This window comes from Humulus lupulus, chromosome 1 (assembly GCF_963169125.1).
Source record: "Humulus lupulus chromosome 1, drHumLupu1.1, whole genome shotgun sequence".
NCBI lineage: Eukaryota > Viridiplantae > Streptophyta > Magnoliopsida > Rosales > Cannabaceae > Humulus > Humulus lupulus.
In genome coordinates this window covers 13,652,028-13,677,820 of record NC_084793.1, presented here as the reverse complement: position 1 = coordinate 13,677,820, position 25,793 = coordinate 13,652,028, and the positions used below count along the sequence as shown (strand labels likewise).

Below are 25,793 nucleotides of genomic sequence, written 5' to 3'. Positions count from 1 at the left end.
TGAATGTTGGGATATGGAAATTGTTGCGTACGCGCGCTCTTATGTTTATATACTAGTCACAGCCACAACTAAAATACTCTAAAACGATAATGCAGCCTAGACATATAACCTATTTAAATGCGGTTTTTTTGTTTCAACTTATAGTCTGCTAGCTCATTAGTTACCATCTTTTAAAATATTGAAAAATTGGCCAGTTTACATATAGTGTCTAGATTTTCTAATTATTTGAGTTCATGAAATCCCATTATGATGTCTTGTATATGACACGACAGTCCTATATATAAAAAGAAGAAAAGAAACCAGGATTATTTTTTTCTCTAAAGTAAGAAGACATACTTATTCCACTAGATGATACCTAAACAAGAAGAAAAGAACAACATCAGAATCACCAAGATCAGAATATAAACTAGACACTATTGTTTGAGCGCTCAATTATCAAAGTTGCACCTTCCAACAGAAGCAACCAAAAAAACTAATAATAATACAAATGAATAATATTTTTGGGAATACATATTTTGATTCACTTTTACATTATGAGGGAATAAAGAGGAATAAGATTCAAAAACGACAGCTCGTTCGTAAGAAGATAGTAAACGACAAATCGTCATTATACATATAATTAAAGAACGCGTCAAAAAAAGAATGACAGTCCGCAGCATATATTGAACTGTCACTTTTATTTTTGTTCATTTTTCGTAAAAAAAATACAGGTTCACATAATGACCAGTCGTTTTCGTTGAACAAAAAGACTGTAACCTTACTGAAATAAAACTCAAAATTTAAAGAACTCTATATACAAACTTCGATACGTAATAATAAGTGTCCTATACTGAAACCAAACGTTCAAAAACCATATATCATAAAGACATGTACATGTACTGTGTACATATGTACATATGTAATGAGTAGGTTTTTTTTATTTTATATTTTGCTAATAATAATAATAATAATAATGTGCAATGCATGTCTACGTACTTTGATTTGTAATAATACAAGGCTTTCTTTTCATAAATTGTACCATTAATAGGAAGTAATCAACCTAGCTAGGGAATTTATTAAGTTAGTAGATCACGAAATACATTGCTTAAAATGGTGTTTGACTAAGATTTTCCCATTCATGTGTTGCTACATATATGTATATATATTCCTTATTGGAGAACAAAGCAATGAAATGACTGTTAATTTTCATATTTTTTTAGAAAAAAGTACCAGAAAGAAGATGATATAAGAATATTGCAGAGCAAAAAGCAAGAGATGAAAAGTAGATATATACGGGCAGGAGGAAGATGTACTTAAATCAGTTTTCTTGCATATGCCAGCGAAATGGTGTGAAAACTCATCAAGAATCATTTCTCATAAGAAGTGGAGCCCTCCTATATATCTTCAATATAAAAACTCTGTAGAAAAGGGAAATTTTTTTGTTTTATCAGTGTCTTTCGTTAACTATAACAATATTCTAAATATTTAACTAAATATACATTTAAAACTAATTAAAATTAGATATTTATGAATTATATGAATATAATATCAAATTCAAATGTTATAATAATATTTTAATAATTATATTAATATGAATTCAAATATTATACAAAACAATATATTTAATACTTATATTAATATAAATTTAAATATAATTTACAATACATAATACATAATTTTAATTGTTTTAAAAAATATCATGTTTAATTTTTTATTTAATGTATTTATGTCATTCTTTTATATATAATATTATTTATTTATTTTAAATTTATATGACAATAATACAAATTTTAAAAAAATTAATAAATTAAAAAAAAACTAAACTTGCACGAATCTAGTAGGGATGCACACAGGTCGGATTTGACAGTTTTCGAATTTTTTGAGTTGGGATTTTGAAAATTGACTACTGAATCCAATCTGAATATATAAGGTTTTATTGCGGGTTTGGGTTTCGGGCGGGTTTCAACTAGATTTGGATTTCATCCGAATTTGGCCTTAGGCCTAGTTTAAATTGAAATTTATCATTTTAAAGATTAAAATTATCATTTTTGTCATTTTTTTAAATTAAGTTTTTAGATGAGGTGTTGGGTCTCTTATCATTTCTATTATATTTGTAAAATAAAAGGTTTTGGACCTTTTTCATTCGGATTTTTTAAAGTGAATTTAGGCTTTAATATCTAATTAAATTCTATTATTTTATATACTTTTAAAATCTTAATTAAATTTAAATTAAATACAAATTTATAAATATGATAATATCATATAATAAAAAAGTCCAATGTAAAACAAAAAAAATGAACATAAACTCATCATCAATATCATAACAAACAATCATATATATAAATACTATATACACATACATACTTAATCAACTCTTTTATAAAAAGAAACAAATACAAGCATTTCATCAAAACTTTTATCATTTATGCAAAAAATTTAAACAACACTTCAAATTGGATAAAGAGATAAAGAAAGGGGGCGAGCGACTCCTGAAAGAAACTAAAGTTATCTAAATTAGTATATATATAAATATATTTTTTTTATTTTTTTTTTAAATAGTTTTAGGTTTCGGGTTTAACTCGAATCTGATTTTTTATATATTAAAATCCAAACTCAAATCTGAAAATGCGGGTTTCGGATCGGGTTAGACCCGATACGTGCAAGTTTTTTATTTTTTGGACTTCATGGATTCAGATCGGATCGATTTTGCCGGATTTTAAGTCTTTATGTACACCCCTAGAATCTAGTAGATAAATATATGTATGTATTAATTTTCTTTGTTTCTTTGACTTGGGTTATTCAATGTATTCTATTAATTATTTACAGCTTGAAATTAACAGTAATTGGTAAACTATATATATATATTTCTATATCATTTGGAAAACAAAATCACGGCAAAACGTTCAGATTGAGATAATGCAAAAATAGTGTTATAAAATCTTGTTGTGTCACTGTCAGTAGTTTGTTTGCGTTTGCAAGTTCCAAACACTCTCCTAATTAAGTTTAAGATTTAAATATCTAATTTTCATAACACAATGATAGCGAAGAAAAAAAAAACATTGTAATAGCACAATTATCCAAAAAATGAGCTCAAAACCCAAAGTGAGCAGACTTTGTCTGAAAATGTCTACAACATGGGGAGAATAGAAAAACGGGTAAAGATAAGAGACGTATTAAATATAATAATTTCTTGTTAATGCAAACAAAACTTTGATTTTAGGGTTAGTCGATCATGGTCATGGACATGGAATACAATATTAATTCTTGAAAAGACACCGAATTTAACATGGCACTGTTGTTGCACACTGTTTAAGTTGACCAAGATGACTGACACCTGAGAGAGAATCTGACCATGGTAGTCTTTTAACCCTAAAATTGAATGAGTCACTCTAATAACTTCTCAATCTCAACTTGAGATCTCCAAGTCTCTCTTTCTCTCTCTTACAATCTCTGCTCCCGGCTATTTTGCCTCGTTTGGTTTACTCGTGTGGCAAGTTAAAAGAAGAGAAAAGAAGAAGAGAAAGCAAAGAAAAAGAAAAAGCAAAGCAAAGCAAACAGCTAGGCTTAATTGGTTAAAATAATGATTTCCCATTACTATTTTAACCATGGGGAGCGCTGTGGCTTCGAGATTGAAGAAAGAAAGAAACCCCACAAAAGCCAATTAAGCTGAGCTGAGAGAGAGAGACAGAGAGAGAGAAAGCCAAGAATGAAAGAAAGAAAGCAATGAGATGAGACCCTTTATCTTGCTTTGGAATATACACATCTGATCAGAGACAAACTAGGCAAAGCTATAAGCCCTGATAAAAGTTAAAGATACAACTTTGAAAAGTAAACAAAAGGAAAAAGTAACTCTATATACCCTCTCCCATATACTATTCCTCTCTCTTACCTTACTTATTTGTCGCTCTGTCTGTTACTGGTGAAACTTCGTTATCTGGGTTACTTTCTTTTTTACCTATACCACACTACCAGTTAAGTTGCTTTGAATCCCTACACTCCTTACAGTCCTCCTACTTTTACCTATTCCTTTCATTTCTCACTGCTCTTTCTCTCTCTCTCTCTCTCCTCACCACTACCCCTTTTAAATTGCTGAAAAACCCACGCTTACAACCACCACGAGAGAAAGAAACAAAGAAAGACAAGACATTTTTGTATTCTCTCTTTGAGCTAGCTTCTTACAAGTCAATCTCTTATCTGGGTCTCTAGCTAGATATATATCATCCTTCTTTGATCTCCTCGTTCAAAAAACTGATATGGAAGTAAGTCAGTTTTTTCATCTCTCTCATATACCACAATATTTCTGACGTTTTAGTCTTCTTCTTGTTGTTGTTTGCGGTTATATAATGTTAAAGCTTTTTGGTTTTGGTTTCGAGTACAGGACTACAGAAGAACTCATTTGCCTGCGTTTGGAAGCTGGGATTGGAACGACAACGTTCCATTCACTGAGTGCTTTGAGTCAGCTAGGCAAGCTGGCCTACTCCGCTATAGCTACTCTGAAGATCGTGATTTGTACGTAACAGGAGATTTGTATGAGAATGATGTCGTTACACCTGCCATGATCGTCGTTCCTCGCAGAAGGGTAAGCCAGAATAATCACTCAAAAAATGTCGTTTTCCCTTACATCAACAAGTTTATAAGAAGTAATTATTTGAGAGAGAGAGAAAAATAAATACAGTTTTCTGCACATTATTAATGTTATGTTATGTCATGTCACGTTATTATTTCTTGTTTTTCATGGTACTACTACATCATTACAATTTTAAGCCCTCCATAACCCTTTTCCTTTTTTCTTGAAATTTTCTCTAGAAATAAAGTTTTAGTATTCGGCCGGAAAAGAAAACTGAAACCAAACCAACCCCCCATACCAAACTAAAGTTCACCGATAAATGAAAAAGAGGTTTTATTAGTGCCTTCAATAATGGAAATATGACTCTTGAGATTTGCATGATTAGCTTTTCAAATTGCTTTACCAAAGAGTCAATAGTGTACAACAAAAAGAGGAAAAGAAAAGAAGTAAAGTAATCTTGATAGATGAAAAAGACCAGCATTTCTTTTTTTGTCACACGGCCTAGCCAATACCATGGATAAATGAACAGTGACTGACCTTGTGTTGATGATGATTATTGCAGACCAAAGCTCGAGACCAGCATGAAAAAGAGGCCAAACAACACCAAAGTTGGGTGACTGACTTGAAGGAGCCTCCTAGTCCACCTCCTATGCCAAGGCCAACCCCCAAACCAGTAGATGAAGACCTCTATAGAATCTCACCCGAACTCCTCTTCGCCAAACACAAAAAGGTAGTACAGCTTTACAGTTCATTTTCTTATCTTAAAGTTGCTCTTTTTTGGGCTTGCTTTACAGTAAAGTATATATTAATGTTAATTTTCCTATTGTTTTTTGCAGAAGAGAGGGCTGAGTTTCTTTTCAAGTTGCTTGTTGCCTACTTGCATTGCCTGAAGCTATGAGTATTAGCAGACAATATAGTTCTATAGCAGTACTACGTACATATTGATAAGAGAGAGAGAGAGAGAGAGAGAGAGGAATATGATGTATTATTTGTGTTTTATGTAAATGTGTTCCATTGGACCATTGGTGGGGGTGTGGGACATGGTGGTGGTAAGACCAAAAATATTCTTACTAGTCATTTTTAAGTGACATTGTAAGGAGAGGTTTTAACTAACCTTATTCGAGTAGTACTTGAAGTATATTTGGCCTTTCATTTAGTTGGGTTTGGTGGTGTTAATTTTGGGTATGTATCTTTTGGATCTTTCTATGTGACACAAGAGATCGAGAGGGGACAGTGTTTTTAATATAAAGTCTTTTTGTAAAAAAGAAGAGTGTTTTCCTTCATGTATGGTGTGTGTGTGTGGGGTTTACTAATTTGAATCTTTTTTTTTTCTCTAAAAAAAAAAATTGAAAAGCATTTTAAAAAGGAAAAAGAAAAAAGAAATAGTTAGTTGAGGGAGGTTGTATAAGAAAAGCAACCGTGTCACACATGACTCGTGGTTGGAAATGGAGTAGAAAAGCTTCGAACAATGGAAATGGCTAAAGAAAAAACGGAATCTCATCATGAGTGGTGTGGATATTTTCTTCCATTATGGAAAAGAAAAGAAAACTCTGTTCTTCCATTTCAATTATTTTTAAACTCAGTCTCTATTCATGTGTTGGTCCACAGTAGACTATCTAGAAAAGAGGAGAAAAAGGCTATTTGAAAAGCTAGATATATATATAAATTAGGAAAAAAAAAACAATATGTGAGAAAGAATGATGAAGAGTGTTCAGTTGATAGATATTATTTTGTTGGAAATTATTGGATAGAGATTCCATTTGAGGCCAAAAATATATATGTATATGTGTGTGATGTGGTCTCCACCATAATCTACTTAGGATTTTATTTATATAGTCTATAGATGAATTATGCGATAATAATAACGTAACTCGTGCCCCTTGTTTATAAAATTTTGATTCTTTTGAGATAATAGATCCCACCATTTTTGCTTTGGTATATAATTATAGATCCCACCATATGTTTCTTTTGTTAAAGTAGGGTTGCATGTTATGTGAATGTGGTTCACTTATGAAAGTGAAAGGCACATTACTAAATAAGTTGTTAAGATTAATTAAATTAGTCCTCGTTAAACTTTGGTGAAAACTTTTTTTCTTCTTCTTTGTTTGAGCAATTAATTATACATTTTGTCGTTTTATAACAACCATATATGCTCTCTGTTACAAATTTTACTGAACAATTTTACATAAATATTTTTCCAATAATAATTATTAGTGAGTTACTATATTGTTATTATGGTTAAAGTTTGATATTATGGGTGTTAAAAAAAAATTTGTACCAATAACTCTATTGAGTTTTAACCTCATAATTAAAATACAATTAGTTTTGTCCTAAAGTTATTCTTATATAAAAAATTTACTGTATAATAATGTTTATTTAATTTTTCTCATTAATATATTCAAATAAGACCCTATCATTTTGAATTGTATGAAATTATGTCATTATTATAGTTAAGAATAGGGTGTTAAAGATATAATCGATCTCATCTAATCTACATGATCAAATTCACAAAGCTTAGCTTGTAAAAAAAATTCACAAAGCGTAGATGTCAAATTGGATCAAATTGCAAAATTGAAAATACTTTTAAGATTGAATCTTCAATCTTATCCGCATTTTATATCTTTTTAATAAAAAAAATTATATAATAGAAAATAATTCGAAATTGTTTTAAAATAACAAAAGAAAATGCTTTTATACAAGTAATTTTCTCCAAAGGTTTTAGATGAAATTTTATTTTATTTATTTAAATAATATTTTTTATAAAATATACAAATAATAATAAATAAATGAATAAAGATATCGTTATTTCATTTTAATTCATTGTGACTAAAATCAAACTTAATAACGTATTTTGTATTATTCAGTAGAATATAAAGATGTATTTTAGTTGTAAAATAATAAAAGTGTAAATGAGTATTTTAAATACTTTTACTTTTATATATTTGGAGGAGATGAATGTTAAGTTGAGTGTTCACTTTTTCTTTGGAAATATAAATCACTCTATAATTATCAGAATGTGGAGACATTTGGTAAGAAATAATTTCGTTATCCGTTAGCCTAGATTATGGGACAAATGCATTGCCATTATAGTTTTAAACTTAAAAAATTCAATTAATTACTAGCTTAACGAATTACGACTATTTCTTTAGATAATTATAGATAAAATAATCAAGATTTTGTTATATAAACAAAGTATTAATTTGTCAAAAGAACACGAACAAAAGTAAATTTAAATAGCTATAGTCTTGGTCTTGGATAGACATTAGATAAGATATATGAGTTTTTTATTTTTTTTATTTTGGAAATAGAATTTGATTTGGGATTGGGCCACCCTTTTCGCACAAATGTGGGTTTATTCATTTACAAGTGTCACTTTCTTACGTGATTTATGCATGAATGTGTCACGTTGCCATTGGTTTATATCTTTCCAATATATAATATAAATTACCAAATGGAATTAATTGTAATATTAATATCCCATTTAAATTTCATCAATCAGCAATAATTAGGATTTAGGATTTAAGATCTTCTTTTCTAAAGATTCGAAAAGCTACGTTATGATTGAGATCTCAGATCGTTTTCTTGTCACAAATATCTCTCTGTTTTGGGTTTGCTTATTCAAATCTCCTTCCGCCAATTTTTCGTACCACAACAGCAACATTAAACATGCCTCTTACTGATGAGAGAAGCAACAATGTTCTCAAGAATAGTAACCATGACTCCATCCCATTCCCTCTGTGGTACTTACTTCTTCTTCTTCTTCTTCTTTACATAAATAAAAATTACATATTTTATGTTATGAATGTATGTATGTACTGTTCTTGATTTGATGTAGACTCAAAATTCACTGATTCTTGATGGGGTTCTTGATTGTTGTTTCTTGAGATTAGTCAGTGAGCACTGACTCATAACCTAATAGGGGAATATATGTCTGTGTACAAACACAACAAATAAAGTTTGGGCCTTTTGGGATATGAAATAGATTCTTGATGATGGGACTTCTCAAGTGTTTTGGATGAACAGATGATGAGTCTCTCTGATTTCCTATCATGTAGTCACTCACAAGGAACAAAACTTTCTATTTGAGATGATTATAAAGTGAAGTTCTTAAAACATACAATTAGATTTTTTTTTTTTTTTTTTTTTTTTTGTGTTTACTTTATATATTGTTCTTTTGAGATTAACTGTATAAGATCACGCTTGTCTCACTTTTCTCTGTATGATCATACAGCCCTAATAGAAGTAAGAAAACTGATGAAAAAGTAACAAAAGAAGTGATTAGTAAAGAAAACAAATCATCATCATCATCAGAGAAGAAGATTATGAATATGGAACAAAACGAAGTGAGTGGATCAACCTCATCCATGGCTACTGCTAAAGCTTGTATATGCTCTCCAACAAGCCATGCTGGCTCATTCAGATGCCATCTCCACCGAGCCAGTGTGTCTTCTTGCAAGATGAACATTACTGTTAATAATAATAATAATAAGAGCTTAAAGTCCAAGAATGTCCGTACCAAGGGTGATGGCCTGGCTAGGCTATCCAGGTTCGGCAGAGCTGCCTCTGATCGTGGAAAGTGAAAACTGCCCATTACCATTGGCCTCCTTAAAGCCTGACAAAGTCAAGTGATCTTTTCTTTTTTCCTTCTCTTGTAAATACCAATAAATTCTTTGCTTTTTTTTAGCATTAGTATATTTCTGTTCTTTTTTAAACTTGCATCAATGGAATTCCACAGTTTGAACCATTATTCTTTATTGTGAATATTTGACGATAACAACTAATTGTCTGTTAATAGAAACTGAAGTTAGAATCTAAAACAAGTTTTTTGATTGGAGAAAGGAATAGAGAAGTTCTATTTCCATTTTATTTTTAGGTGACTAGAATGACATTGCCAACATTTTAGAGGAATAGTTGTACCTTCCATCAAAGACCACACACAATAATTATTTTACTATTTTTTTAAGGGAAATTTAATGTTATATGCATGATAACTTGGTGAATTTTTTTAATATAACAACATAATTTACTATCCCAAATAAATAATAATTTCAATTTTTTAGACAAAAATATATCTAATATTCAAACACTCATTCTCTCCCCCAATCCGAACTTTTTCTCTCTAACATCTCTCATCCTCTCACTCTCTCTCATTCTAATCTTGTAGATCTCGAAAAAATACCAAAATTTTAAAAAAAAATTATCTGAAACAGTCATTTGAGTGAAAAAATATGAACTTCTAAAGTTTTCGTCAAATTTCAGTACAGAGCATCGATTTTGCATCGAAAAATTATCATTTTGGCCAAAAATCAAGTTTTCATGATTGCATCGAAACACCATCAATTTTGCGTCGAAACATCATCGATGCACCATCGATTTTGCATCGAAAAAATATCGTTTTGGCCAAAAAAAAATAAGTTTTTATGATTGCATCGCAAGAGCATCGAAATACCATTGACTTTGCATTGAAAAAGTATCGTTTTGGCCAAAATACAAGTTTTCATGATTGCATTGCAACACCATCGAAACATCATCGATTTTACATCGAAGCATCATCGATGCACCATCAATTTTGCATCGAAAAAGCATTGTTTTGGCGAAAAAACAAGTTTTTATGTTTGCATCGCAAGAAGATTGAAATACCATCGATTTTGCATCGAAACACCATCGATTTTGCATTGAAAAAACATTGTTTTTACCAAAAATCAAGTTTCATGATTGCATCGCAAGAGCATCGAAATTGCATCAATTTTGCATCGAAAAGACATCGTTTTGATGCAAATTCGATGGTGTTTCGATGCAAAATCGATGGTATTTCGATGCTCTTGTGATGCAATCATGAAAACTTGTTTTTTGGCCAAAACGATGACTTTTCGATGCCAAATCGATGGTGTTTCGATGCAAAACCGATGGTGCATCAATGATGTTTCGATGCAATCATAAAAACTTAATTTTTGTCCAAAACGATGGTTTTTCAATGAAATTTTGATGCTCTACACTGAAATTTGGCGAAAACTTTAGGGTGTGATTGGTTCGCGATTGGAAAAATGTATTTTTGAAAAGTGGATTCTGAAATGAAAATCTGAATTTAGTGACTAAAAACATGTTTTTGAAAATGTGATTGATTCAATGTCAGTAAACTGTTTTTGAGTTTTAAAAAATTAAATTTGTGATTGGTATTAAATTTGAAAATATAACAGAAACTAAAATATGTGAGATTTTGGAAAATAATTTTACAAAACTGAGAAAACAAGTTTTTCTCGTTTTCTAAATTATAACACAATATTAAAATTTTGATTAGGATACAGTTTTTAAAAACATCACACCAATCATATATTTTAGTGGGTCCACTCATTTTGAGTTTTTGAAAACATAAAATCAAATCTAAATCTATTACCAATCACACCCTTAGAGATTCATTTTTTTCACTCAAATGTTGATTTCAGATGATTTTTTTTAATTTTAATATTTTTTCGAGATCTACAAGATTAGAATGTTAGAAAAAGTGAGAGAATGAGAGATGTTAGAGAGAGAATGTTTGAATTGAGAGAAAATTAGTATTTTGAATACTATGAGTATTTTTGTCTAAAAAATTAAAATTGTCATATATTTGGGAAAGTAACTTATGTTGGCATATTAAAAAAATTTACTAAGTTATTATAAAATTTCCCTATATAAATCGTATTAAATTATAATTCACACCTATTTTTACTACTCTATTTTCATCACTCCCATTCAAAAAGGCCGGCAATTTTTCATTAAATTTAAATTGTCATCCACGAGTAGTGAGATTTACAAATGAAGTTATTCCAAAACTACATACAGAACTACCTTGCACATTCACACACACACAGAGAAACCGGGGGAAAGGTTAAACAGTGCTTTGAATTAGGAAACTTGCAAAGCTCTGACTCGCGCTGTGAGCTCCCTAACTTGGCTCCTCAAACGCTCAGGATTACAAAAGAAATCAACAAAGACCCGTCGCTGAAGGGCAACCTCTTGAGAATGATGTTTTACAATCTGCATACAGAAACGAACAATCTCGTGTGAAGAACAAGATTTGAAGAAAAATGAAATGAAATAAGAATGACTCTTCAACCCTCAATTTAAGCAACTATCTGAAGGATTTCTAGTGTGTTTTGAGTCTCAAATGAAAAAATTAGACACATGAAGGCTAATGAAATGATAATACTTTCCTGATTTCGATACCCTTGAATATCTATTACTGATTATTAAACACGGTCTAGTTGTTTAATTTTGAACAGGAATTTTTAATCATTAGAAATTAATTATAATCTGCTGATGCTTCTGCAGTCCTGCTAAGTAAGTACAGTAGAGGTAGAATACAGCACACATCCAACTCAACCTTGATACAAGGTACAACCTCCAAAGACTGGTCTATTATTAAAAGGAAGGAAAGTAAAAGAATCAGATGATAAAAGATTACCTCATTCTTCTTGCAGTGCTCAAGTGTCACCTCTTCCACTGCGGCAGAGAGCTTGGCATTAATCTTCTCCATTTCATCAAGCTCTTTCATTAATGGCTGAAAAAATTCAATGGATACAGGAAAATGACATCATATTGTAATAAAGTACAAACAACTACTCAAAATTTACAAGAATAATCAACCAAATCCAAATTGTAGACCAAATGGACAAGCTCTTGATATATGGAATAGTTTAAAGTCTAGTCAAATATTAATTAGGCAGTTCACCATGTTTAGAACTTTGTCACTGTAACAGTATGAAACCTTATAACTGAAGTAAGAAATGAATGGTAACTGCAAAAGGACTAATGAAGGTTTTTGTACCCGAGGTGTCAGTATCGGTTGTGCAGTGGTTGAAGAGGCAAAAAGTAATTGCTGCAAACTTTGAATTAAAGTGCACCTGGCAAAAATAAACGAGATAGAGCATTTGAAGCTTTCTTTAATAACAGCAATACTAGTACTACAGTGATAAGTATGAGGACATTAACTTACAGCTCATTGATAAATCTATTTCTATCCTCAGGAAGAGAGTTTTCAAGATCGGACTGAAGAGTCATTAAGTCGGATTGCAGACTAGATATCTGCTGAACAATGCCTGGAGCTGATACATATGTCGATAACCCAGTTTGTGCATCTAGAAAGTAATTTTAAATAAAAAACTTCATTATCAATTGGAAAACAGAAATGTGGTAGAAATGTCATCTAAAGTTTATGCACTGTCATTACTTGAATGTATGCTTAGAAGATCTCTAACACCGTGCAGAAAATGGTCCTGATCATCCACCCCTCCTTGTTCTTGCACATCAGATGCAGCTTGTATTAGTGCAAGGCAGCGACCCTACAAGAGAGAACTGTGGTTCAGAATTGAAAGGATAGACGGAAATATTATAATTAAAGCTAAAGCCTAAAAGTACACATGAACAGAACAGAAACAGATAAACATAGAGAGCTGAGATACCACACGGCCTTTGGTTGCCAAAAGGTAAGCTTGCAGCTCTGACTCAATGACTTTAAGCAAGGAATATGCTCCAAGCATATTCTTCTTTTCCAACTGGCAAGCAATTTTTAAGAACTGATGTCTTGCAAGCTGATTAACCAGATGATTTATGAACTACAAGTAAACATAAAGATTATGAAATGTTAGTGTATAAGATCAGAAAGTGCGGTATTGGGAATATATTTCTACCAATTTTCTACAAAAATCTTAAACAAAGTTAACTTGGATAGATCACTCTCCTTTCTACAAAAACAATTACAATAAAATAAATTTCTTTTAAAAAAAAAGAGTACAAATAGGTGTAGCTAACAATACCGTTTTCTGCCGGTTAATATAATATTCTTGACGCATGACCTTCAAATCATAATCTCCTATAAATTCATTCAGATTCCATCAGTCCTCGAGATTTAAGAACATCAGAAATGGGTTCATATGACACTTCTGTAAAGGGAAAGCTAGCATAAATACCTTGCAAAATGTATGTGTCTTGGAGTTGAGCCAGCTCCCAACAAAGATCCGGTATTGTCTTTAAATCAGAAATGCACAATTGGTTAGAAAATATAAACGCAAAGACAGAAACATATCCATCAGTTGGTAAAAAATGAAAGCACATGGAAGCACTCTGACAGAGAACAAGCATATAGAAAAAATCCCTCTCAAAGCCAGGAAAATAAAAGAGGTCCAAAAGTGAAGGTACACACCTCAGATAACAATTTCTCTTCTTTGTGATAAAGATTTGATAGTTCTCCAACTAGTTCAGAATGCTTTCTCCTGAATATCGTGTAACATTAGTAACTGAGAAGAACAAGCTGAAGGAATATAGTTTGCAAAATGTAGTTTCCAGTTTGGTTCAAATAGTAAAAGAGCTAAGAATTCAATGTAGCATTAATGAATCAACTAGTAGAGGAAGATGTACCTGAGAGAGTGAAGATCAAGATGAATGTGTGCTTCATCTGAGGTTACTTGGGATCTCAGTGATATTAGAATAGCTTGCTGCTTAGCATTCTCAACTTGGGCTTCCACCCATTGTCTTTCACTTGTCCCAAAACTGTTTCAAATGACAATTTGTTACAAAATCATCATAGAAAATTTTCTGTGGAACTCCAACATGCTTCAATCACAAGTAAAAATCTATGTAGCATATTATAATTGTTCTCTTCATATCAAACTAAAGGCACAAAGCCAGCTAAGGGGAAACGGGGGCCCCACTAAAATTATATAATTTTATTTTTAATATTGAATCTATACAACTATTAAGAACAACAGACTATATAGTCAACCCCATCCAAAATATTATTAGCCCCACAAATACATACTTCATCTTCATTTGTACATTAATTGATTTTTTTATTATGTTTTTTTTTAAAAAAAAAACTACATTTGATTGAATAATATTTAAGAAAAATAGATAAGTTATATCAATTATCTTTTAGAATATTATTTATTTCCTCTAATAAACAAAACAGACAAGTCAATAGAATATGAAAAACATACACTGAACGAAGTCGTTGCAACTCAGAGACACGTTGATGATGCGATGTTTCAATATCTGTAGCAAAAACAGATCAATTAAACAAGATTCATTTGTAAAAAAAATCTCAAAAACGGAAAAAGCTAAACTCACAAGTCACAACAGAAGATAATTTTTTCCCTTTTTCCAAAAAAGAAAAGATTTTTCATTCCGAAAATCTCTTTAAAAAGTGATAAATAAATCCTTTGAAAAAATATGTTCTAAGCCAAAGCATATGCAAAAGAAAGAAGTCTTAACCTAATATGGAATCTCCTCTCTCTCTCTCTCTCTATGCAAACCCAAAAAATGAAGGAGAAACAATAAAGAAATGAAAAGAAATTTGATGAGGACAACACCAAGGCAGCTAGAAAAATTACCTCGTATGATGATATTTGAGATATCATCGAGACTCACCCATGAACACTTAGACTTTCCATCCTCAGCAACTAATCGGAAGGGGCCCTGATACAATAAAAATAATGTAAAAAGAATATCAGAAGAAATCACAATATACATATTAAAAACAGCAATAAAGTTTTATACTTGGTACCGTGTCCAACTGCTTAGAAAACCACTGATTTAGCTCCTTTATACAAGCTGAATCTCCAACCAAGTACGGATCAAAGTAAGAGTAAGCTAAGTAGATTCCATCCTCTGAATGTAAAAATAGAGCTAATTAGATGAGCGCAGAAAAGGGATTGAACCATACTATTTATGCATGTTAGTCATTAATTATTCCCAATATGGAATGTACACGAAGGGAAGAAAATACAACATGTCAAATCTTTTTTGATAAATCAAAGAGCCAACAAAAGTACAAGAAAACAATACCCTCTCCAGAATGATAATGAGCCAACTCCTGTGAGGTAGAAGCAATCTTTTCTAGAACAGCATTCATCTAAATTACAATGAGAAAAATGCAGAAAAACACGTGTCAAAATTACAGAACAAATAAAAGAAGTAGTTACTTTCTTACAAGATTTAAATGCCAGAACACAACAATCTGGCATAGGAGGAAGACAGGATAGAAAAGAAAGGGGAAAAAAATCTCTCACTTGATACATGTTAAGAGACTTTTAATAACTCCCATATTTTCAGAATATACTTGCAGATTGCAATAACAATTTTCATTTATAAGAAAATAAAATAAAATAACTCGCAGATTGCATTAACAATTTTCTTTAAAATAAACAAATTAAACAAAAGCTACTTTATAGCTAGAATCACAATTTCTAAAATATAGATAAGTAAAGAAAACTCTTGTATCCTAACTACCTTTAAATTTCTACCAGAAAGGCTGTCATCTACTGTAGTAAGGTGTCCATTGACAGTAGATGTAGCAGCAACTCTTGCTCGTCTCCCTTGTATCAAGGCAGATGCCTGACCTGACAGCATATCAAATTGAGACTGCAAGCTTCTAAGTTGCCTCTGCAGCTCTAAAGCTTCAGTTCTATAGGCCACAGTTGCATCCCTAAAACAAATAAGAAGCCTATTAGAGCTCTAGAAGCAAAATCTCATAACCTATATTCGTATTCAATTTTTTTAATAATTTTAAAAACCTAATGAACATCTAAAATTAATCAAAATGTCTAAGACAAATAGCCATCAAACTGCATTTCTTATTAGTCGTTCTGTTTGTTTCATATAAAAAGTTGCATATATATACCCTTCATTCCACTCCATATTGACACGACTCACAATTGAAGTAGACGTTTATAGAGAATCAATCATATTGCACCAAAAATTTCCTTTACCAAAGTTTCTTCAAGATATTCACACTTGAAGACAGTGGGGTAGCATCAAAAGTGTATATTACCTAATGTCCTTCAGTCCCTCTTCAGCTCCAAAAACTGCCTCTTGGTTATCTCTCCTGGAAGCAAAAGCTGAAATGCTATCAAAAGCAAAGTCCAAGTCTTCACCCTGCCCAATCAAGGAAATTAAGTACCATTCACGGAATTAGTCACCCATATACTTATATCAATCAGTCCATCATAATTTTCAAATTTCGCACCTAATGAAACTAAGGGAAACCCAGATACATACCTCAAGTAGCTTCCCCTCTTGAAGAAATTGCTCATACCTAGAAACCAAATCATAGATAACTAAAAACAGTGACTTTGCAATTCATATCACAAAATTTGAACAAACGCATTTATATGGAAACAAAGGGGAAAAAAAAAGCTGTGTTTGCATAGTTATTTCAAATTCTGCCAAAAGAAACGAAATAGCATAAAACCCAGTCATTCATAACGGTTCCTCCACTAAATTCTGGATTTTCTCGGCAAGCAAAAACAATGTAAAATAGCGAGCGATAGAGAAGAGAGAAAAGAGAAATGGAACATTACTGGGAAAGTTCGGAGAGTGAAAGGACATTAGAGGGACGGAGGCTGGAGCAGATCCAGTCAAGAATAGGGCGTGCGTCGTCGTACTGGAATGGCCATTCGAAGCTATCAGGGTCCAATGCCTCTGCACCTTCGTACCCCAATTCACCCAACAACGAGCACAGTTTCGCTCCGCTCATTCTCGATCTCTATTTTCCTTTTACGGCCTCAAAAGGCCTCACTCTCTCTCTCTGATCTTGTTCTTCGTCTTCTTCTTTCAATTTCAAAATCTAACAGTGACGAGTGTTTGGGAAGTTTTTTGGCGCCGGCTAGCTACAGGCCTCGCCAAAATCACAATCACCCTGTTAGTTTCTGATGTAAAAATCTACACGCTGTTATGTCTTGTACCTTTTTTACGATCTTCTCCTTCTTTTTAAATTGCTTTATATTTACGTCATTGCCATATCCCTTAAAACAATTTTGTCCTTTAAATTAAAAAAATTCCATTGAAGTCTTCAATAAATTTTCAAGTGACCATAAATTAAATTTTACAAAAAGCAATAAATAAATGCTAAAAAATTACATTTTTTAAGGCAAACTGATACTAGACAGATAAATTAGTAATCACATTCATTTTGGTTAATTGTTACAAAACCTTTTGAGATTTTATGTTTAATTTCAACAATTAAAACACAACACAGGTGCTGTATCAATTAGTATTGGAAAGTTAATTGATAAGAATGAAGAATCTAACATATGAACCATGAAATAAAGGCAATCGAATCGAATTTTTGGGTAAAACGGATGACTAATTACAATATTAAACTTAACCAGAGGAAACAATTTAGAGAATTACATCCTGCAAAATTGTACAGCTTCTTTCTACATTGAAATCCATTTTGGGCAGTGGTTTTAACTATTGACCAAAAAACCGACTAGTTTGAAGGAATTCAGAGAAACACAGCATAGCAAAAACACCAGAAACGAGCTCTTGATAACTAGCGGAAATAATGATATTTGATGGTATACAGCTATAGTTTTTGGTTTCCAACTAATTCTCTTTTGATGGATGGGAGGGGAAGCAACACAGTTGATGTAGTTTAGAATACTATCACCCCAGAAGTAAGCTTAGCAAAACAACCAAACTAATCTGACATTAGGTGGAGTAACACAAGGGCAATGCTGCCAGAAATAGTAGACTTCAAAAACATTTGCTGGGTTAGTTAGCTGAAGAGGCAGCAAAGAAGAGGCACTCTGGCACCGACGAGATACCTTCTATCCTTAAATTTCACAAGTTGCACAGCTTTGGCAGGTCTAGATTTACTTCCTTTCATCCTGGGGAAAGTATCTTTGAGCATCAAAAGGCTGGTTATGATTCAAATTATGTGAGTCTGATGTAGCTCCTCCATGCATGGGTGCAAATGCTGCAACACAAATTTTCGAATCAGATTAGGATCATGTGCGGGAGAATCTGCAATCTCTATTGTTTTTACTTTTTAATGTAAGATTGCATAGTATTTTGTTCCCCAACTGCCTATGGTTCTTTATGTTCGCTTGAAACATGGCTTTTGAAAATTTCTAGAAATTTTCTTTTAATGAAACATGGAAAGTTCTGAAGTTCAGCATATGAAGCATGCTACGTTACTTCAAAACAATATATAGTATATACCAGTCTTTAGTCTGAACAGGCTAGTTAGTAAAGTAGTAAGCTACTAATAAAACCAAGACCAAACTGGCTAAGGAATACTGTTATATTAGACAATATATCGAAGAACTCCTCCCACTTTTAGTACAAGGGTCAGTAGGATACTCAGAGCTATACACATTATGAATCTGAACAAATAAACACCTACAACATATTCAACTAACCTTTATCTCTCATTCTTCTCTCCCTGTCATACTCAAATTTATCCCGTACTAGGCTGACCTTTTCCCAGGTATCATCTTGCTTGTTTACAACAAAACTCCGTTCCTTCAATCAAATAAAGATACTTGAGCATTAGAATAAAATCTTAATGAATTCTAGCACAAATAAAATACAAGCCATTCAAAACAAATGGGGCATGACTTTAACCCTTCATTTCAAGGTAATAAATCAGTAAAAAAATCACAGTGCAAGATACATGAGTAACATCATCCAAGTCAATGAACTAGAACAAACAAGCAACATTAGTCAACCCAGCAACATATCTCAATCAACATCAGAATCTTAATTTTGTATATACTAGTGTGTGCTTGCTGAATATCATAAATAGTAATTGGACTCTACGAAACCTGACAAGATAAGCGAATTCTCCCAGAAGATTTATCCTTTCCTAGAAATTACATTAGATAATCAACAAAACCTATTAACCAAATACTATACATTCAACTCGATAACCATTGACGAGTAACAAAACAAGGAAATCCACTAAGAGTGAACCAAATTTGAAAATAGCAATCAGAGTAGCCAAATTTTGATGACCACAGATTCACGATTTCTAGTCTCCTGACCATTAAACATTTTTTAGTTTGTATGCACATACATGTGTAACCTCAATTAGTACCAGAATTCAACTTCTTATCCTACAAGGACTTTACTTGAGTGAATTTTCAGTTTTCTTAAAATATAATTCTATCACTATACCCAAAACAAACAAGAGTCATTCTCAATTCTTGATCCAATGCATAACAACAAATCCAGTTCAACCAAATTTGTACCTTTAGTCGCTCAGGATTGGATGACCTATTCCTGAAATTATCAACAAAATACGGGAAAAAAATTAGAATCTTGCAAGAGAAGGAATTAGTACATAAGATAAATATCATTAACGAGTTATGAAGAAGCAAATCTAATGAGTGGTATTGGCACCACAAGAATGGGTTGTGCAAACCTGTATGGGGAAAAATCGTCATCATCATCTTCGGCAGACTCGTAATTTGCATGATCTTCACCATGTTTCTTGGTGTATCCCTCATCCCAGTATAGCCTCTCCCAATTTTCTCTAAGCTCCTGATACAGCTCCATATACCTTTTGCACCAAGGCTCATGCTCCTTTTAATTAAAAATAAGCAAAAAATTATATTAACTTAGAATACTGAGAGAGGAAATTCCTTTGTTTTCCATCATTTTCTTCTAAACCAAACAGATAAATCATTATTTAAAAATAAATAAATCAAAGGAAGACAAACCGATTCTTTGATAACGAGGCGAGTCCGGCGCATGAACTGTTCCCTGAGCTGCTTTCGACGCTTATTGGGAATGTTATCCCTAGGAAGGACGAAACGCTCACGTGGAGGTACATTGTCGCCGATCTCGTGAACTTCTCCGTCGACTATCCACCACTCAGAGTTGTCCTCCGCCCTCTTACGCGCAAGGGCCGGGGTCTTGCGACGCCGCCTGGGTGGACCGGCGTCGTTTCGGAACCACCGGAGCTGGTGTGTGGCGGCCCGGAGGCATTGAGGAAGGGTGTGGAGTCGTTTTGCGAGGGACAGCATAAGAAGTGAACGCGCGCAATCAGGGTTCTGTTATGTCGCGTCGCGGACTGGGTTTTGCAATTTTGGGCTGCGAAGGCCAGAGAGTGGGTTCAAGGTTTCAGTAATAGAAAACGACTACTTCGTTATAAAACGACAATATATATATATTTATATGGAAAAGAGACCGTAAAAAGAAAACGACAACGATATGAAAAAATAAGAGAAATTTGGAGCAAAAATTTAAGGGGCTGATTGGTAGATAATTCAAAAATATAATTTTAGAAAATTATTTTCAAATCAAATGATTTGAAAATATTGAATTTAAAAATAAACTATAAATTTTTGAGATCTTGAATGGTTTAGTGTTTTTTAAATTTGAAATTCATGAAATACAAAGAAAACAACAAATTATTATTTTCTCTTTTGTTGAAGGACTTTAACTCAGTTTTCAAAAATGGTTTTTTTTATTTTCTAAAACAAGTGTGTCAATCAAGTTTTCATGGGAGTTTTCATCTTTTAAGTTTTGAAAATGATAAAATCATTTTTGAATCCCTTACCAATCAAACCCTAAGATGGCGTTTGTTATGAGATTTGACTGGCCCGGGAATTTGTGGAGAGGGTTAGGATGGGGCAATATCAAACTCAATATTTCAAATAGCTTGAATTTACCCTCTGTAACCTAGTGAAACCTACGAAAAATGTTACACATTCTTACCTAAAAAATTAAACAAAATATAGGGTGCATTATACATTCTCACCCATTTATTCTCTACCACTTACACCAAATACCCCCTAAAGGATGGTTACCGTATTGAACCAAAACCGTACTTCATGCTCTAGTTTACACACGTGAATAAATTATGATCCTATCTCTTTTATAAGTTTTTACTGTAGTTAAAGCATATCTTTTATATGTTTTCTAAAAATTTTGAATTATATTAGATGGTGGAAATAGGGTCCAACTAAAATATAATGTGTGTAGTAGTACTTGAGCCTAGAATCATATTTTCGACACTTTAAATATTCAAAAAATTTCAAAAACATGCAAGAGGTTCAATGTAAATATAATTAATAACGTTTTGTAATAAAAATTAGGGTTAAATTTATCTATTTGTGTAAAAATGCATAATTTGGTATGGTACTACACAAAAATTGTGTGGTACCATAGACGTTCCCAAAGTTTTATTAGTCAAAAGTTGCACTTAAAAAGTTTTTTTTCCGCACAAAACCCTCTTTTATCCATAAATGGCTACAAAATATACTTTTGATTCACATGACTAGGATTATTTATCCTTGTGATATGTTTGTTGCAACTTGAGACTATAATTAATAATTCATCTCACCTAAAATTGGAATTATTCTTCTAAACTAAAGGTTTTTTTTCCTATTTATCCCACACTCAAAAAGTGACGGACCTCGCATTTTACTAGTTCCAATGCTAGTAGGGGTGTTCTTTAGTCAGGATCCAATTATTTAAGTCATAACTTATTAAATCCAATTGTCATATCTCAAAACCAAACAAATCCAATTCAAATGTCTATTGAATTGGATATATTTCCATCTATTAGTTTTGGGTATTAATTTGGAAAACTTTAAATGTCATCAAAATATTAATAATTAAAATGTTAAAGACAATTTCATATAAATAATTATGATTTATAATAGGCCCACTACTAAGGTGTAATTGATAAATCCAGCATATTTTATACATCGTAAGTAAAAAAAACTTAAATAGTTTAAAATTAGTGTCCATATTTTCACCAAATGCCATGTAGCATGCATTAAATAGTAATTAAGTCTTCGTGGAAGGAAAGCCTTGCCTCCAATCACTTTTAACCATCATTGGATGAGTATGCCCTCGTGGAAATGCTACTTCCCGAGGATCATGTTCCAGGATGGTGTTCCAAGTCATAATTACAATATCGTCTCTTCTACTCACATCCTCTAGGTTTGCAAGAATCATCCTCTGGACTTGGAGTAGAGCTGTCAGGTGTCAAGCACAGCGATCTTAGACCACAAACAACTATTTGACATTCACTATTGCACAAATCGTGGTGTCGATTCCGTATAAGTGACAAGCAGAATGTGTCACGACGCCGTTTGATATGGAAAACGTGCAACCACCTTCCTAACATTGTCAAGAGTGTGTTGTCCCATAAAGTAGTGGACTAACACCTCGAATTGGGCCCACTGAGATACACAGGGGCCCACCGACATTGTAAATGAAGGAATTTATCATTTATTGTACAGTTAAGTCTCCATTAAAGGAGGATAATTGTAATTAACTCTTATTAGGGAACTTATTGCCCTCAACTATCTATAAATAGAGTAAGGCACACTTTGTAAATGATCATCGATTCATTTATGGTTTTCAGAGCATTACCAAAAACGCTGCCTGGAAACTTCCATAGGAGATTGATATTTGTAAGCTCTCAACACCCTAAATACAAGTGACTCGTAAATTAGGGTTAATTTATAACATGAACCACGTAAAATCTTGTGTCTCAATCTCTATTTTCTTTAAGCTATTTTTAATTAATTGTTAGCGAAAAAGCTAGTCAACAAAAACTACACAAGTTCAACATAATTATTTGTCCTAATTAATCCTAAACTACTAAACTATACAAGTTCAACATTCATCAAATAACATAACTAGCAATTAATTCACCAACTATGAATAATTACAAAATCCTATATATTAACAAGTCCATCAACCCTCAATCCTATATATATAATACATCTAGATTGGCTGGCTTAACAATGTTGTTAGGATAGTAGAATTTGGTGATTTACAAAGCAATGCATAACAACTTTAATCATACTCTAACAATCCACCTAGAAAACCAGGAGCAGTCAAAATAAATACAACTGGCTTAACAGTGTTGATAGAAGCATTTTTTTACTTTGTAATTGTGATTTTCTTAAGCTTAGAGCTTGTTACTTTATTGAGAGTTTTTAAGTGAAAACTTGATTTTATCTACGGATAGTTTTTATTAAAAATAAAGAATAATATCAATGTCGAATGTTTAAAAGAGTGTCTACTGGTGGAGAATAAATCGTTAACTATATTTAATTATTAAATTCTTTTTTGTTTCGTGTCTTTTCTATATTTTTATTTAAATAACAGGAAATTAAGAGAAATGAAATAATCTCTTGTTATTTGAATAAATACCCAAATATCTTGGTAAAAATTTATAGAGGATTATACATTATTTTTAACTTTACATGATCATTTATAATATATGTGTGTAATTATTTTATCAATATACTCAAATATAAAATATATACGTTGGCACCTATTTTATATCTCATATATGTTCCAACATACTCTTATCTCTTTAAAATTATCAATTGATTTGAGCTAAAGAAATTGGTACTTAATATATTACAAGAACTAAAGAAAGGAATATTCTAATCAAATTTGTTTCTTTAGTTCTTCAATATGCTACAACAATCAAAGATTGTAATTCCTCAGACAATTTGCTTTTCTTTTTCTTTTTTTCCAAATAATAATGATTTACTATTTTGTTATGTTCACCGAGTAATTATTTACTATTTACTCAATACCACAAAAATCAGAAAGAGACAAAACAATTTTTATAAGTTAGAGTGGAGGTTACCACAACCACAATATTGGCTCGAAACTTTTGCGTAAGAAGTGTCTTCATTTGGGATTGTATCAGACATTTGGCTAATCCACTGGATGACATTTAGTCCCACATTGATTATATAGCACTGATATTCTAGTATGCCTGACTATTTAACTAGAAGTCTTTCGAGGTTCAAAGCATACCTTTCTCGGCCTTTTGGCTAAGATCAAGTGTAGTATCTGTTCTTATCAGTTTAATATCTGATATGTGGGCCAATGGCCCACACGATATTAAATTAATTTTTTAGGGGGAAAGGCCCATTCGGTAGCTTGCTACTCGGGTCTTTGAGCGTCGCCAATGCGTTGCACTACAGCATTGGCCTGGCGCACCCTTCCAAGTCCAGTCCAAAATTTCCAAGCCATATATGTTTAGCTGAAAGTTTGGTTATCATTTGGTATTATGTGATATATGTTGATTAAGAGTTGTATCTATTTTAAAATAAGATAAATTGATAAATACAACGTCATCCATAAGGTAATTGTAATGGAATCTTATTAAGTGAAAATAATTATAGTACACGCGGGATATCAAGAAAAAATAACATAAATAAGTGAAAATAATTATAGTACACGCGGGATATCAAGAAAAAATAACATAAATATTTCTGTATATATTTTGTATGATTAAAGTAAGGAGAAATCAAATTAAAAAAACTCAATGAACTTATATGAATTCTCATTACTTGTGTAATTGTAAAGTTTACTTATACAATAGTAGATAATTTGTGCTACTAACATATATATATAACTTCTTTCCATGTACTTAAGTGTAGTAATAAAAAATAAAGTTGAATTGTGATAAACCACTTCCCTTGATAATTAAACATTCTTACAATCATCTAAATTAGGTGATAGGAGCAATCTCAATGGATATTTTACTCCATCATTTAAAATATATTCCCAAAACACACATTTTTCTATTTTACCTCTAAGTTTTACATTATATCATACATCATCTTCTCTATATATTTTTCTACATCATTTAAATATTATATCTTTAAACATATTTTATTAATTAAAGTAAAATAAAATAATTGAAAAAGAAAAAAGAAATAATAAATATATACTAAATTAAGATAAATAAAGCTTATAAGGAAAAATAATAATATTAAAATTTTATATGAAGGATATGTAAATGTTATGTAAATGTAGATATAAATTAATTAAAGTTTGTGCATAGCTATTATAAATATATGTATAAAGGAGCTGATGGAATATATTTTTGTGAGTTTTAGCTAAATATTATAGAGAAAGTGTATTACAAAATACATCACAAAAACATATTTTTTTATAATTTACCTCAAACTTTTACATTATACCATACACCAACTTCTCTATTTTTTCTTTACATCATTTAAATATTATATATTTTTTAAAATATTTTATTCATTTTAAGAAATAAAATAATTAAATATAATAGTATCACACTCATATATAAACAAAAGTTTATAAAAAAATAATAAAATATTTATAGCTTGATGAATAGTATTTCACTACATATAGAGAAATACTATTCATTTAGGTAAAAAAATATAAATTTACATCACCCATTGGAAGACTATTTAATCATTTTTTTCTTTATATTATAAAGAATTAGACATTTTAGCTCCTCCATTGAGAGTGCTCTAAGGAGACTCTGTGATGATATTTGTCATCTTTTAAATCAGATATATTTGAGATATTTGCGATGAAAATGTCTAAGTTTTTCAATTTGTGACACTTAAATACCTAACTCTTTTTTTTTGCGGCTAAAATACATTCTGTCACACTTTCTTGGCATCCGTAAGTACTTGGCCGTTAAGTGCCAGGTAGACACACACATGGCAGTCTT

General features: G+C 31.6%; 4 protein-coding genes and 1 non-coding gene across 6 annotated transcripts; 3 read left to right on the top strand and 2 right to left on the bottom strand.

Annotated features, from left to right (window-relative positions):
• Positions 1-4,061: 4,061 nt before the first annotated feature.
• On the top strand, positions 4,062-5,814 carry LOC133785880 (uncharacterized). Its single transcript, XM_062225098.1, has 4 exons — positions 4,062-4,238; positions 4,358-4,558; positions 5,109-5,276; positions 5,383-5,814. The coding sequence occupies exons 1-4, from the start codon at positions 4,233-4,235 to the stop codon at positions 5,434-5,436; spliced, it is 429 nt and encodes a 142-aa protein (XP_062081082.1). The 5' UTR covers positions 4,062-4,232; the 3' UTR covers positions 5,437-5,814.
• Positions 5,815-7,910: 2,096 nt separating this feature from the next.
• LOC133783446 (uncharacterized) lies at positions 7,911-11,418 on the top strand. Its single transcript, XM_062223109.1, has 4 exons — positions 7,911-8,286; positions 8,778-9,116; positions 11,140-11,170; positions 11,287-11,418. Exons 1-4 carry the CDS (start codon positions 8,213-8,215, stop codon positions 11,416-11,418), a joined length of 576 nt encoding a protein of 191 aa, XP_062079093.1. The 5' UTR covers positions 7,911-8,212.
• LOC133785872 (AUGMIN subunit 3) lies at positions 11,278-17,261 on the bottom strand. 2 transcript variants are annotated; one of them, XM_062225094.1, is made up of 18 exons: positions 16,882-17,261; positions 16,580-16,616; positions 16,353-16,456; positions 15,812-16,007; positions 15,368-15,434; positions 15,087-15,190; positions 14,914-14,998; positions 14,521-14,575; positions 13,943-14,074; positions 13,728-13,797; positions 13,495-13,552; positions 13,342-13,397; positions 12,991-13,140; positions 12,756-12,867; positions 12,522-12,663; positions 12,354-12,429; positions 11,991-12,086; positions 11,278-11,563 (listed from the first exon to the last, which is right to left on the bottom strand). In XM_062225094.1, the coding sequence occupies exons 1-18, from the start codon at positions 17,055-17,057 to the stop codon at positions 11,432-11,434; spliced, it is 1,848 nt and encodes a 615-aa protein (XP_062081078.1). In that variant the 5' UTR covers positions 17,058-17,261; the 3' UTR covers positions 11,278-11,431. The 2 variants fall into 2 exon arrangements, with proteins under 2 accessions (XP_062081078.1, XP_062081073.1); XM_062225089.1 differs by having other exon boundaries at positions 12,988-13,140; positions 16,882-17,260.
• A 365-nt stretch (positions 17,262-17,626) lies between these two features.
• On the bottom strand, positions 17,627-20,426 carry LOC133785867 (uncharacterized). Its single transcript, XM_062225085.1, has 5 exons — positions 20,029-20,426; positions 19,731-19,891; positions 19,558-19,588; positions 18,727-18,829; positions 17,627-18,281 (listed from the first exon to the last, which is right to left on the bottom strand). Exons 1-5 carry the CDS (start codon positions 20,332-20,334, stop codon positions 18,178-18,180), a joined length of 705 nt encoding a protein of 234 aa, XP_062081069.1. The 5' UTR covers positions 20,335-20,426; the 3' UTR covers positions 17,627-18,177.
• A 3,676-nt stretch (positions 20,427-24,102) lies between these two features.
• Positions 24,103-24,297, top strand: LOC133813369 (U2 spliceosomal RNA). Its single transcript, XR_009884385.1, has one exon. It is a non-coding gene; the product is annotated as a U2 spliceosomal RNA (small nuclear RNA).
• The last annotated feature ends 1,496 nt before the right edge of the window (positions 24,298-25,793 follow it).

Excerpts from the sequence above, each read along its gene's own strand:
- LOC133785880 (XM_062225098.1), top strand. Across the intron at positions 4,559-5,108 it reads TCGTCGTTCCTCGCAGAAGG|ACCAAAGCTCGAGACCAGCA; the intron begins GTAAGCCAGAAT and ends TGATTATTGCAG. Across the intron at positions 5,277-5,382 it reads TCTTCGCCAAACACAAAAAG|AAGAGAGGGCTGAGTTTCTT; the intron begins GTAGTACAGCTT and ends TGTTTTTTGCAG.
- LOC133783446 (XM_062223109.1), top strand. The coding sequence starts at position 8,213 with ATGCCTCTTACTGATGAGAGAAGCAACAATGTTCTCAAGAATAGTAAC. Across the intron at positions 8,287-8,777 it reads TCCATCCCATTCCCTCTGTG|CCCTAATAGAAGTAAGAAAA; the intron begins GTACTTACTTCT and ends ATGATCATACAG. Across the intron at positions 9,117-11,139 it reads GGCAGAGCTGCCTCTGATCG|AAATTGTCATATATTTGGGA; the intron begins TGGAAAGTGAAA and ends TCTAAAAAATTA.
- LOC133785872 (XM_062225089.1), bottom strand. The coding sequence starts at position 17,057 with ATGAGCGGAGCGAAACTGTGCTCGTTGTTGGGTGAATTGGGGTACGAA. Across the intron at positions 16,617-16,881 it reads TCACTCTCCGAACTTTCCCA|GTATGAGCAATTTCTTCAAG; the intron begins GTAATGTTCCAT and ends TTTGGTTTCTAG. Across the intron at positions 13,798-13,942 it reads CTTGATCTTCACTCTCTCAG|GAGAAAGCATTCTGAACTAG; the intron begins GTACATCTTCCT and ends CACGATATTCAG.
- LOC133785867 (XM_062225085.1), bottom strand. The coding sequence starts at position 20,334 with ATGCTGTCCCTCGCAAAACGACTCCACACCCTTCCTCAATGCCTCCGG. Across the intron at positions 19,892-20,028 it reads GCCTCGTTATCAAAGAATCG|GAGCATGAGCCTTGGTGCAA; the intron begins GTTTGTCTTCCT and ends TTTAATTAAAAG. Across the intron at positions 18,282-18,726 it reads GAGAAGAATGAGAGATAAAG|CATTTGCACCCATGCATGGA; the intron begins GTTAGTTGAATA and ends TTTGTGTTGCAG.